The sequence below is a fragment of the Eurypyga helias genome, unplaced genomic scaffold (genome assembly GCF_000690775.1).
Source record: "Eurypyga helias isolate BGI_N326 unplaced genomic scaffold, ASM69077v1 scaffold466, whole genome shotgun sequence".
Classification (NCBI taxonomy): domain Eukaryota; kingdom Metazoa; phylum Chordata; class Aves; order Eurypygiformes; family Eurypygidae; genus Eurypyga; species Eurypyga helias.
Genome location: NW_010257001.1, coordinates 48,712 through 62,506, shown reverse-complemented (window position 1 = coordinate 62,506; position 13,795 = coordinate 48,712). Strand labels below are relative to the sequence as shown.

The 13,795-nt window shown below is 52.6% G+C and overlaps 3 protein-coding genes across 3 annotated transcripts in view; 2 read left to right on the top strand and 1 right to left on the bottom strand.

The window, feature by feature from the left end:
* LOC104511285 (proto-oncogene Mas-like) overlaps positions 1-2,477 on the bottom strand; it is a gene marked incomplete at its 3' end in the record, with an annotated part of 3,204 nt that extends 727 nt beyond the window's left edge. Inside the window, exons 1-2 of the mRNA XM_010153841.1 lie at positions 2,374-2,477; positions 1,100-1,172 (exon numbers count right to left, since the gene is read on the bottom strand). Coding sequence (XP_010152143.1) covers positions 1,100-1,172; positions 2,374-2,477 — 177 coding nt within the window. The remainder of the gene's footprint in view (positions 1-1,099; positions 1,173-2,373) is intronic.
* A 5,303-nt stretch (positions 2,478-7,780) lies between these two features.
* On the top strand, positions 7,781-8,761 carry LOC104511284 (mas-related G-protein coupled receptor member D-like). Its single transcript, XM_010153839.1, has one exon. It carries the CDS (start codon positions 7,781-7,783, stop codon positions 8,759-8,761), a length of 981 nt encoding a protein of 326 aa, XP_010152141.1.
* A 2,897-nt stretch (positions 8,762-11,658) lies between these two features.
* LOC104511283 (proto-oncogene Mas-like) lies at positions 11,659-12,618 on the top strand. The gene has a single exon (XM_010153838.1). It carries the CDS (start codon positions 11,659-11,661, stop codon positions 12,616-12,618), a length of 960 nt encoding a protein of 319 aa, XP_010152140.1.
* Positions 12,619-13,795: the final 1,177 nt, after the last annotated feature.

The window sequence follows — 13,795 nt, the reverse complement described above, 5'->3', positions numbered from 1 at the left end:
GACCACGTCGGTGACCTCTATCCTGCACGGGTCTTCTCCATCGGTCTCCAGCACGGGCGATGTGGGAGGTGGGGATGTCTGGTTCAGCTCCATGGCGGGAGATGGGATGTGGTCCCCGGCTGCGGGCAGAGCAAATGGGGAGTTAGTGGCTTGGAGAAGCTGGAGCTGAGCTGCACAGTCCCTGCGCTGGGGAAGCATCAGTGGGGAGCAGGTGGGACATGCCAGGGAGGGGAGTTGTGAACATTGTGGGGTGGGAGTGGGAGAGGAGGGAGGTTCACCAGGAGATGCAGAAGGCAAGCGCAGAGCAGCGGGGAGAGGACCTGGGAAGAGAGCTGCCGGTCACCAGGAGAGCGTGGGAGGGATGTAGCTGCTGGCAGTGGATGCTGGAGGGAAGGAAGGTGGAGTAGGGATGGAGGAAAACGTTGCACTTAACTGGTAGCTTTGGAGAAGCAGCAGGCAGGGGCTGTCTTTCCAGCTGGGCTCAGACAGACCAGCCTCAGCGTCTTGGCATGTCACACTCCCTTCGGATCCATATCCTGAAGCGAACCCTCCCAGGACAGTTGCATGAAGAAGAAAGTCCCCTGGTCACCAGGAGGTCCCTGGTCTCCTTGTGCCGCCTCCTCTCCGCGTCCTCTCCCTGGTGTGCCTCTCGCAGGGCTCTCCGCTCCCCCAGACACAGTGGGGTCACGGGGGAGTTGGGAATGGTTTTGTAACTTTGGCTACGTCAGAGCTCCGCTTCCTTGTTTTTATTCCTCTTGCTCTTTTTTTTTTTTTTTTCCCCACAAAGGAAGTGGCTTTTGCCAGAAGCTCCGCAAGCAAAATTTTGTGAACTCCTAATTTACTCCTGATTAGCAACATTCCTCCCTGAACAATGATCCACTCGCTGACTGCCTTCCCTCTGTTTCTCCCCTGCCTGTTGCAGGGCTCCCTGTAGCTCAGCATTCCCGGGGGGGGCATCGCCCCTCCAGCAGCAGAGCATGATTCCGGTGATGCTGGTGATGCTGGTGATGCTGGTGATGCTGGTGGTGCTGGCAATGTTGGCGATGCTGGTGATACTGGTGATACTGGTGATGCCAGTGGTGCTGGCAATGCTGGCAACACTGGTAATGCTGACAGTGCTGACGGAGCTGGTGATGCCGGCGGCACTGGCGAGGCTGGCAGTGCTGGCAGAGCTGCTGGGTGCTTCTCAGAAGCGACTCCCCTTCTGGGAAGAGCGCAGGGATCATCGCCAAAACCTCCCTGGGCCCAAGGGAGCACACCTTCAAACCGGAACCAAGAATTAGCATTTCTTGTCAGTCTGATATGGGCTTTGACAGCCCAGTTGAAGGACAACAAACAGTTATTTTCAGCCAGGTTATGACGATACTAGCGCTTACAGCCCAGAATAATTATCCTGTTACCCCATAATAATGCAGTGAAAGCTATTACAGACCAGCTTTCGGGGTGCTGTGCTCCCCCTCCCTGTGGGCTGATACAGTGAGCTGCAGCCCTCCCCAGCTCTTCACCAGTGGCACATCCTCCTCCTCAAGGTTGTGGCTGTTTTTACATGATCCCACTCCTTTGGTAGCCCGCACAGTCCACAGGGACCCTGAGAAAATGCTTAAAATTAACTCCCAAAGACACTGGATTTACCCCATTATCCATTTTCAGCATTTTAGCATTCACCATTACCAAAACCATCCATTTTTGGTAAGGGTGGAGTCATTTCCAAGGGTTTCATATCAATGGGGATAGTAAACTAATATTATCCCCGTACTTATCAGCCCCATTGCTGAGCCGCGAGCACTGGGAACGCTGGCAGGAGCTGCAGGACTCTCCCTGCTCCCGCATCCCCCCGCTGAGTTCATTATCCAAACCACCATGGCCCCCGCAGCCACCCCCGTCAGCCTTTGCCGGCGCTGCTTCCCAGTTTGCAGAGTTGGCAGGGAAGGAGCATCTTTGCTGCAGCATTCCCAGGCTCCGCACTCCAGGTGGGATGGACGGGGCCAGCCCGGGAACGGGCACCCTCTGCGTCTGTGGCACTGCGAGACGGCAACGCCCGGAGGATTTCTGAATGAAACCTCCCACTCCTTCTTCAGATATCTTCAGCATCCAGAAATGAGCCGCTCCAGCCGTCTTAGCACACCGTGGTGTGTGCACATCCCTGGTTCCTTGGAAGTGACATGTTTGTTCCCAAAGAAATTATTGTGTGCTGACTTCAAGGTTCTTTTTCTTTTTGGACGGGGGGTGGTGGTGTTGGTGTTGTCTGTTTGGTTGCTTTGTTTTTAAGGCTAAATCTAGCATTCTGAGTCAGTGTGAGTGGCACTGGAGTGATCCACAATACGGAATGGTGGGAATGAGGGGGAAGCCCTCTATTCCCTGGCCGTTAATTACCGGGGCAGGCTGGCTGCAGCCAAGTTGACCTCAACCCCGTTCAGCTCCGCGGCGCTCCCATCCATCTCCCTCCGGCCGCTCAGCTGGGAAATACAGGTGAACATATCGCAACTGGCCGGAGACTGGGAATTCCCTGCCATACATGGGGAGGGCAGCACTGTCTTTTCAAACCAGTACGTGGGGTTCCTAGAGAAACTGTTTTTTTTCCAAGGAGGTTTAGCGAAGCGGATGGAGACATTAGTCTGGGGATGACAGGAATCGCTTTTCTGCCTTTTTTTTTTTTTCCCCTGTGTCTCTTTCTTTACCTGGTAAAGTGCATATGAACAGGAAGCATCACCTTTTCCCTCTTCTTGATTTTTTTGGGGTGAATGGGAGGAGCTTGTTTTTATTTTTGTTATAGGGAAAAGAAGGAGGAGGGTTTCTCTCATACGCATTTAACCACTTCCACAGAAACAGCACTATCAGCCCCGCTGCTGTCAGTGGGAGGGATGATTCATCTGGAGACGGGACAGCTCCGGCCAGCGGCCACTGGACACGATCCTCATGGCCACTTCTTTTGGAGTGGGGAATTGTCCTTCTCATAAACTCCTCATCACAAAGACAGCCTAGTGCAGAAGGGCACGCACCCTCACGGGGCTTTCGCGAAGTTTACAGAAGACAGCAAAATGAAATCTGAGTGCCATGACCCGCGACCGTGTTTAACGTGCTCTTACACCTCAGGGGACAATCCTTTACTTAAAACAATAAATCCTCTCATTTTGTGCAATTCAAGCCACTTCCTAATTGCCAGCGTTACATCCTCCGGGCTTGAGGGAGCGGCTCCCTTCTCTCGTGACACAGAGAGGTTGGATTTTTCTTTTCTCCTTGTGCAAATCCTTAAGGATCTGTGCTGTTTATTTCCACTCAAGGCTGTGCGAGCTCCAAAGCAAAAGAACTCCGGGGAGAAGTCATGCGGGAGCCTCCTTATCTCTCTCGTATCAGTGGGCACCTTCCCTCCTCCAAGTGCTCGCAGGGACAGAGATGGCTCGTGGACACAGATCGGTAAGATTTCACAGCCGACATAGAGTTTTTCTCCAGAATTCTGTTTTTATCTTAAGAAAACAGACTTCAGGCAGGCAGCATCGCCCCTCGGTCACACGGAAAGGTTTTCAGCCTCTTGCTGGAATCGCTTCGTGCCACATCTCTGCGAAGGGACTTCGGTAGCACACCAGGGTTTTCTCAGCCCCCGAGTGCTGGCGCAGCTCACATCTCCCCTCCTGCTTCCATGGATTCCTGCCTGGCACCGGGGACTCCTCAGGGCAGAGGGTTCGCAAGATCTGTTCGCTGGGGAAAGCCGAAATGAACGCAGAACCATATTCAGGCATGTTTCAGTGAGGAAAAAACGCCTGGGAAGTGCGAGCCGTTGGGATGCTGTGGTGCTGTTCATGGCTATGGATGCTGTAACGGGTCTCACCCGGCGCTGGGCTCAGCCTTTCCGGAGGAGGAGGATGGAGGGTGAAGCACACCCTGCAGAAGCCGGGAGGTTCCGTGCTGCAGACCCCTGCTGATTCACACTGGCTGAAGATGGATTAAGGAAGTATAAGGTCATGTTTTCCCTCTGGCACATAGAAATCTGACTGAACAGAAGTTTTGGGAGCAACAGGGAGTCGGAGCTGCCGTGCAGCCGCGCTGCATTTTACACAGCCTGTTATTGCATGGCCAGGGCATTTTTAGCTAATCCTAACATTGTTTTGGCATGACGAAGTTAACTTTGGGTTGATTTTTGCGAGGGATGAAGGAGAAGCCCCTCCACAGCGCTGGTTTGGAGCTGGTAGAGCGTATTGCCCGTGGTGCTGCAGTGGCTGACTATTCCCATCCAGCCCAGCACATTGCTACAGCGAGCAGGAGCTTCCCAAAGGATCCCGCACCGGGACCCCCTGCCCACTCCTCTGCAGCCACAGCAGATGCTGGGGATGTGCCGAGGGGGAATTTGGAACAAACTGGCCCCAAGGACTTGTGGCTGGATAGACATCTGGGACAAAGGCAGAGAGAGCTGGAGATGGCAGTGGGAATTATTGCAAGCTTCAGCAGCGGGATAATTCACTTGGACACTTGGCAGCTCATCACTAAGATACTTGAACTTTTCTTAGGCCTTTTAAACAATCCTGGGTGAAAGGATTGCCCTTTGCTATCAATCATATATTTTTGTTACTTCCCTGTTAGAATGGTTTCTAATTTTGTTTGAATTTCTTATTGTGCTTGCTGGGTGGGTTGTATGAGGACATTTCTGCTGGGAAATGAGTGTCTCCGCTCGAGCCCTCCCCAGCAGCGCAGCGGGAGCTGGAGGCAGAGGAATGCTGATTAATTAAGTTCAGTTCACACATATGTTCCTGTGGTTTGGTGTTTTGGCCAGCTGGCCCCTGGATACGGCTGCAGGAATGGTGAAACACCATTTCCAACTCGGCTTTCAGCTTTATTTGTTTTTTCCTGGGATCATAGTGATCTAAAAGGGGATACAAAACAGAGCGGAGTCTTCCAGAGAGAAGCTGACGGCGGTCCTGGGAAGGAAAGGGTGCTGCGCAGAAGAGATGCTGTGAGGCGACAGCCCGTGCTGTCGGTGCAGCCCCAAAATGAAACGCATCGGCTCCCTGCGGAGGCAGCCGGGCAGAACCCGAGGGTTTCTAAGAACTCACTTGTGGGTCAGCCACAGGGGTCATTTATGAGCGCTGTGTGACTTCAGAGTGGGAAAAACTCCAGGTTTAATTAAAGACTGTGACTTTGTTTCTTAATATTTTTATATTTTACCATAGAGAGAAGGAACTTCAACATTTAAAAAGATGCCAAAAGGTGCCTTTAGGGATGTGGACGTGAGGGCACTTTTCACCCTTATCCCCAGCACGGCTGCCACCACATCAGTGGGAGTTATTAACTGTCACCCTGATGAAGAATCAGAGATTTTGGTGCCTCAGTGGCTGCCACAAAGTGAAAAGAGTCCAATGAACATCACTGTCACTGCGCTGGTCGTCCTCGGGTGTGCCAGGACCCCCGAGGTGAGGAGCTGCCGTCAGGAACCACATCCCTCAGCCTCATGCACACCCCTGCCCGCCCGACAGCAGCTATCAACATTATTCATCGTGTTAATAATAGTAACAACAGTTATTTATTATTATCTATTTATAGCTGAATTTATCTTCTATTTTCTATTTCTATTTGTGTTAGCAATTAATTATTTATTCTTTATAATTTATTTATTCACTAATTCCTGTGAATAAAATTCCTGTTTATTATCTACCATCCACAGTTTTTTATTTGCCATCCACAGTTTATTATTTACTATTAGTGGCATATATTATTTACTATTTGTTATTTATTTATCACATTAACCCCATTAAACAAATATTTAACATTATTTACAAACAATTGGGAAACGGAACCAAATCGATGCTGGGCGCGTTTCTGCTATTATTCCCTCCGTGAATCTCCTTTTAATTTTGTTTTCTGTTGCATCCTTTCTCTAAATATACAAAGAAGTCCGGCAGTGCCATCCCTTTCCCAGGGTCCCCGGGGAGCTGAAGCTGCTCTCGGAACCAGACAGTGGCTGCTGGAGGGCTGGGGCCGGTCGGGGCAGGTGATGGCATCGAAGCTCTCCTTCCATCCAGCTTCATTATCATGTGAATAAGTGTTATTTATTAAGGGATTTGGAGGAGCCTGGGTTTCATGCCAAATCATGACTCTCAGCTAACATCAGGAGTATCTCACCTTCCACTTGAGCCAAGCCGCCCCATCACGCCGCATCCCCCCCACCCCTCTGCCCGCGGCCGGGCGGGAGCTGGGATGGAAGTGCAGGCAGCCCGGGGCTGGAGGATGCTCTCCCAGCCTTTTGCATTTTCTTCCCCTCACTCTGGGTGTCTCTAGTGTTTTGCTCTGAGCTATCGGTTTTGGTTTGCTCTGTGTCAGAAGGAAGCAGGACGGATCTCCCTGGCCCCGAAAAAGATGCTTGGAGGAGGGCAAAGGGATGGGGCCACGGGTGTGAGGAGGTTCCCGCCGCTCAGAGATCACTGGTGGGCAACAGTCCCCACCAAGGGCTCAGCTTGGCTGGGACGTGAGGACGGAGCACGGAGCAGCCGCCCACCCTCCAGCGTCAGAAGGGCTGGTCCAGCATCTGTGTTGTCCCTGGGGCTGCGTCACTCCGTCCCGCTTCCCTTCCGCCTTCCCTGTGCAAGGGGTGATGGAGGTGCCCAGCTCAGCGGGCTCTGTGTCGAGCACCCCTTCCCCGGGCTTGATGTGGGGGTGGTGCCTTCTGCGTGACAGCAAAGAGTGCACACGCCCACAGATGGAACTGTGACACAGCTCGGGGACGTTTTAGTGCAGAAGAAACAAATGAGAAGGAAGATGATAATTTGTGCTCAACACGACGGCAGGTTTGCAAAGAGGAAGCGTTTGAAGCAACCAGCAGCTCAGTCTGCAACACCCGTCCCGTGAGGGTGACTCGTTGGCAATCTGCTTCCGCTGCTCTCAGGGATGACCGAGCCCTGGCACGTCCGCGGGCCCACAGCCACCCGCCCCTCAGCAGAAACCCCGGACATTGCTCCCAGGGCCCATTTGGCCTCGAGCTGAGGAAGAGACAGGGTGCCAGGGCCCCACGCAGCCTTGGAGGAGCCTTATCATGGAGATACCTTGTTCCTGGTGGCCAGTTCTCTTCTGGAACGGTTTTGGAATGGCAGCTTTATAAAATTTCATGTGGAAGTCTGACAGAGAGGACTGGACTTCGCAGCTCTGGGATACTAAAGCTGCGGAAGGATTCTGTACTCACTGGACCTCCCCAGCGCCTGGTGAGAGGGGTCCTGGTCTCATCTCTGCTCCTATTACTGGGACACGCTGCTCTGCTCTTCCTCGGTCTTTCCATTCTTCCCATTCACTTCCTCAGCTCTTTTCAGTCCTTCAAGGGCAAACAGCTCTGCATGCCTTTTCCTTCTCCCTCCATTCCTCTTCCAGCTTTCTGTCTGTCTCCTGCCATCCTGGAGCTTTTCCCTCCTAGGAAAGAAGCTATGACCCACAGAGTTGCAGGGAGCTGGGCTCTGTAACTCAATGGTTGAGGCATTTGACTGAAAGAGACAAGTTCAGCCTTTTTCCCACCTAATCCTTCTTCCTCTACCCTGGTATCCATGCTATCTTCTGCTCTGCTCTCCTCTGCTCTGCTCTGCTCTGCTCTGCTCTGCTCTGCTCTCCTCTCCTCTCCTCTCCTCTCCTCTCCATTTATTCTCTGCTCAGCTCTTATGTTCTCCAGTTTGTTGATGTTGTAGCCTGTGGGGGAGGGGGTAATACTGAATGACCAGGGGACATTCACAGTACTGGAGACCTAAGAGTCACTAATTCTGCCTTCATCTCTTGCCTTTCCCCAGGTGAGCACGAGAGAGAGAGGAGGAGGATGGACCGAAATCCCAACAACGTGATCCGTGACTGGAGCACGGTGTCCCCGGCGCCTATGGAGAGTGCGAACTACGGGGATGAACACAACGGGACCAGGTGCTTTGCAGAACACGTCCCTGAAATCGTCACCGGTAGCATCACGCTGGTCATCTGCTTGTGTGGGCTGGTGGGGAACGGGGCCATCCTCTGGCTCCTTGGCTTCCGCTTCAGGAAGAATCCCTTCACCGCCTACCTCCTGAACCTGGCCGTCGCCGACACCTGCTTTCTCCTCTGCACCTCGGCTTTCCTTGTCATATACCACATGCCCATGCTCAGCTGCTCTCAGCCGGAGCTTTTGCGGGTGCTGCCGCTGTTTCACTCCATGGTCCTGCTCATGTACAGCGCCAGCCTCTACTTCCTCACTGCCATCAGCGTGGAGAGGGGTGTGGGTGTCCTCTGGCCCTTCTGGTGCCGATGCCATCGCCCCAGGCTCCTGTCAGCCGTCATGTGCTGCCTGCTCTGGGCCCTCGCCTCTGTCCTTGCTGGGCTGGTGTACTTCGTGTGCGACCTGGGTCACTCTCAACACTGCTGGAGGGTCCTTGGAACCTTGTGCTTTCTCAATTTCTGCTTTTTCACTCCCTTGATGGTGCTTTCCAACGTGATCGTCTTCATCAAGCTCAGGCGTAGCTCTTGGCAACACCACCCAGCGAGGCTGTACACCGTCATCTTCCTCGCTGTTTTCTTCTTCCTCCTCTTTGGCATCCCTCTCAGTGTCCAGATCTTCCTCAACTTCTTTGTCTACGTTAATTTTGTCTTTGAAATCTGCCTGTTGCTGGCCTCTGTCAACAGCAGCATCAACCCGGTTATTTATGTCCTGGTTGGGAGCTACGGAAAGTCCAGGTTCAGAGGATCCGTCAAAGTGGCTCTTCAGAGGGTCTTTGAAGAGAGGGCAGATTCCCAAGAGGTGGGTGAGACCCCTGTGATGGGAATTGCTGCCTAACCCCTGTGGCTGCAGACTGGTACCTGGGGAGGGACAGCCCTGCCTCTGCACCCCGGCCAGCACCCGCAGGGGCAGACCGCTTGCCGGGTCGGGTGAGTGGGACCAGCAGTGGACAGTCACATGTCGCCTAGGATACGACCACCCTCGATGAGATTTCCAGGGGCAGGGCTGGTTCCCACCTCAAACTTATTTTTAACTTATTTTAATAAAAGTGTCTTTCATGTAACTTACTGGTGATTGCAGTTCTTTCCTTGCTGGTTCCATGGGGTGCCCTTGCTTGTCCTCAAAACTATAGAGTTGTGACAATTCCCTCACGCTGCCCCCTGGTTTATAATGTGGGAATAATGTGGTACAGAAGGTCCTGCGTCATCTGTTCTGTTCTTCAGGGTTAATGCGGCCACCATCCTGAGCCCTGTTCTGTACCTTGTCTGCTTCCTCGCGTGGAGATGTCCCAACTCTTCCTGCCTGTACCCTCGTCTGGGACCTTGGTGCCTGGTACTAAAGCACTGAGCACCTTGATCCTCAGAAGCCCCCAGACCAGAAGAGATGCTGGCGAGGGACAGAAATGACATTTTCAGCTCCCTCTGCCTTGATGCCCTCCTGCGCCACAGTCTGACAGAGAAAATCTGTCTCATTCTGGGTGATGGAGCTGGCAGCATCCGTCGGCAGCCAAATCTTCCCCCTGCCAAGGGGGTGTAACCGCGGAGGCGGGAAGGGACAGGCAAAGAAGCAAGTGGTGGTCAACCCTCCCAGGTTGGGCAGAGGGTGGACAACCAGCCAGCCAAGGGCTGAAGGCTGTTGGAAAGTGCAATTCTGTGCTGCAGGTGGAGAAGCCCACGGAGCAAACTGCCAGGACAGACCCAAGAAAGGAGACTGAAATAGGATGGGAAGGCTCCCGCTGGTGATAGCTCGAGGAGGATGAGCTCTGCCTGCCAGTTGGTTTTGTTAGGTTTCCTGATACACAGAAACAACTGCTACCAGAACCATAATATTTAGAGAACATAACTTCCTGTGAACACATCCACGCCCAATCCTGATACAAACAAATAACTGGTGTCTGTAAATCTTGTGTTGGAAATCAAAATTTTAGGTGAATGCTCAGGACATTGCCCGTGAAAGGAGAAGATGAAACACCCTGAGCAACTCTTTTGCAGAGGGTAGATCGGGCAGTGAGTGCTGTGTTGCACAGCATCACGCTGGTGTACCTTGATGCTTTCCTTATCCATGACCTGTTTGCACTTGGAAGGGTTGGCTTGGTGAAAGGATGTGAGATTCGGTCGTTGGGGACACAAACACAGCATCAGCGAGGGATAGAGGGGGCTGCTTTGGTCCTGGGGTCCCCACACGTGCCAGTTCCCAGCAGGAACACCCCTTGTTCCTGGGTGCAACAGAAGCTTTTGGCATTTCACCTTCACTGCTGTCGGTTCGGTTAGGAATCGTCTCACCAAACCCCAGCTCCCTAAAAATTACATGGGTCTGCCCGAGAAAACCATTGTAGGCTGCTGCCTGGCTACACAGGGCGTGTAGAAGACAACTCAGATGAAACCCTTAACTTTCAGATGGCTAAAGCCAGGTGAGCGACATTGATTCACCTCTCCTTAGGAAAAAAAGGGTTTTCCTGAAATCCCAAGTCACCTCTCCTGCCTGCCTGCGCTCTGGTTCACGCACAGGTCTCATCATGCAGTTAGCTCCTTGATGCACGTAGCATGCTCTTGGAAACTGCCCATTTGAAGGTCAAGTATCGCTGTGAAATTGCGTTGTACGAGTGGCAAACCCAGATCTGAGTCAGAAATAGAAGTTTGGAGCGACGCCAAGCTTGTAGCGCAGGGTCCTAAAGATACACCCCTGGAAGGATAGGGGAAAAGTTCAGCCGTTTCAAAGATACGAAGATTTTGGGATTAGGGTTGCTTTAAAATGAAATGAAAGCGGAACCTGACAGGGAGGCAGTCTGCTTTTCCCGTGGGTCTAGTTTCTGAGACTCATTTTTGTTAGTCATTTCCTGTGCAAACTCTCAAATAGATTATAACCAGAACCCCGATACGGTCAAATGCAGTGAAATAGTTCTCTGTTTGCAAGAACCCTTGAGAACGCGACCTGCTTGGCTAACACCGAGAAAAGAGCTTTGTGAAAGGACCCGAGAAAGACCCAATGTTGGATGCTGCACGGCTCACTGAGGCAGGCTCCCATCCAGTTTTCCAAACGAGAATTCCAGGAAACCTCATCACCGGGGTGGCAGCTGGCGAGCGCGAGGGGATGTGAGCCTGCAGCACGTCTGCTCCAGTGGATTTCTCCAGGCTGTGAAAGGTCAGGCTTTTCTGGGTGTGGGGTTTTTTTCCAGCCTAATCAGTGCCTCCCCTCATTGGTTTTGAACCTGTTTGTCAATTTGCATCAAATCTGATCCGGGAGTAGTTGTTCTAGGATATTTAGACCTATAGATATTGTGGAAAAAGGTGGAAGGGGAATACTGAAATGAGTATTCCACTGAAGGAACCCCACAGTTTAGTAATACCAACTATAATATTAGACACCTGAGAATCCCCATCACATCCACTGCTAAACCCAGTTGCTCTTTGAGATCTCCAAGGACAATCCTTTCATCTTATTATTTCCCTCCTCCAGATCTGTCCTGTCCACAGCCAGGAAGGAGGCATCTCCCTATTTTTCACTCCACCTCTGTACAGGCTTTTGTACCAGGCATTTCCCACCCATCTCCCCATGTCTCCCATCCCTCGTGTCTCTCTGTGCTCCCCCACGTGGAAGCTGGAACACGGTTGCAAAGATCTGGAAAGCCTAGTGTGGGGGACAGCAGGGTTGCTAAGGTGTCTCTGTTTCATCTCGTCCCACCAGCCGTGCGAGGGGAAGCAGAAGCAGCAGGGGTGAGTGCATTCTTCCCTGCCATGGAAAGAGCCAGCACTGCTTGTTGGAGTCAGCCCGGTGGGACGGCGTACAACAGGAGTTGGCGTCACAGGCTGCTGAGCGATGAGGACGATGACTACAACTGCACTGACTGTGAAGCCGGTCACTTGAGCAAAGTCCCTGTCACACTGCTCATCTGCCTCTGTGGGCTGGTGGGGAATGGGGCTGTCCTCTGGTTCCTCAGCTCCCGCCTCCGCAAGAACCCCATCACCATCTACGTCTTAAGCCTGGCTGTTGCTGACTTCACCTTCCTCCTCTCCACCACCATTGCCCTTGGGATATTTTACCGCCCAGAGAGCCTTTGTCACAGGCTGGTCTCACAGGACGTGACAACTGTGTTGAACATTGCCATCCTCTTTACTTTCACCGCCAGCATCTACCTCCTGACAGCCTTCAGTGCCATGACATCCCTGTCTGTCCTCCCCCCGGCCTGCTGCCCCTGCCACCGCTCCCAGCGCTTCCCAGCGCTCGTGTGTGCCCTGCTCTGGGCCCTCTCCTTCCTCTTCACCATGACCCTCTACTTCTGCCCTGCGGCGCTTGTTGTCTTCGTCTTGAGCTACCTCTTGTCGGTGCTTATCCTGATTTTTTCTGGTCTAACCCTGCTTGCCAGGATCTTGAGCTGTTCATGGCAACATCCCCCAAGGAAGCTCTGCGTTGTAGTCCTGCTAGCTGTCTTCTTCTTCCCATTCTTCACTGCTGACTTTGGCTACTGGCTCTTGCTAAGGCTCTTTGACTTTCCAGTTTTTGTCTTTGCCGCCTCTCTCCCGTTGGCCTGTGTGAACAGCACTATCAACCCTGTTATTTACTTCTTGGCTGGGAACTGGGGACAGAAGTTCACATTCTCTCTTAGTGTTGCTTTCCAAAGGGCTTTTGGAAGTGTAACAGAGTCCCCAAATAGTGATGAAACTCCCACTGAAAATACAGTGGAAACAGCTATTTGAACCTCTGCAGCCCCTCCCTGAGAGAAGATGCTCTTGGGGTGGAGGCGTCCGGATCCGGGGTGAGACAAGGAAGATGGCTTCGGCGCAGGTCTGGCTGAAACCAGGTGGAATTAGCTGCAGCCCAACAAAACATGCTGGGTGGGACGGGAACTTCTGCGTGGGGTGGACACTGGACAGTGTGATGAAAAACTACCGAAACATTTTGCTTTGAACCTGTCCTGTTCAACAGGTCTGAGCTTTCCGTCTCAAAAGGGAGCCTCCTTTACCTGGCACACCATTAAAACAGAGACACAGAGGCTCTTAGATCCTGCCAGTGTTTGGGTTTTTTTTCTGCGGAGTGTCTGCTTAGGAGCAGGTTGCGGGTGGATAAGAAAACTTGTCATAGCAGAGCAGAACAAGTCACTTGCAGAGGTGATCTGCTGTGGTGCAGGCATGTTCCGCAGCAGAGATGGGGATTGTGGTGTACAGGAGGGTTTCCTGAATCAGAGGATTATAGAATCTTTTAGGCTGGAAAAGACCTTTAAGATCAACAAGTCCAACAGTTGATCCAACCCTGCCAATGCCACCACTAAACCATATCCCTGAGCGCCTCGACCACACATCTCAAATAAATCCCTCTGGGGATGGTGACTCCACCACCCCCCAGGGCAGCCCGTTCCCATGCCTGACAGCCCTTTCCATGAGGATATGCTCCCTAATATCCAATCTAAACCTCCCCTGGCACAACTTGAGGCCATTTCCTCTTGTCCCATCACTTGTCACTTGGGAGAAGAGACCGACCCCCCCTCTGCACCTTACACATCTCAAATAAATCCCTCTGGGGATGGTGACTCCACCACCCCCCAGGGCAGCCCGTTCCCATGCCTGACAGCCCTTTCCATGAGGATATGCTCCCTAATATCCAATCTAAACCTCCCCTGGCACAACTTGAGGCCATTTCCTCTTGTCCCATCACTTGTCACTTGGGAGAAGAGACCGACCCCCCCTCTGCACCTTACTGTCAGGGAGTTGTAGAGAGCGGTCTCCCTGCCCTGAGCCTCCTCTTCTCCAGGCTGAACACCCCCAGCTCACTCAGCCGCTTCTCATGGGCCTTGTGCTCCAGACCCTTCCCCAGCTCCACTGCCCTTCTCTGGACACGCTCCAGCACCTCAGTGTGTGTCGTGAGTGAGGGGCCCAC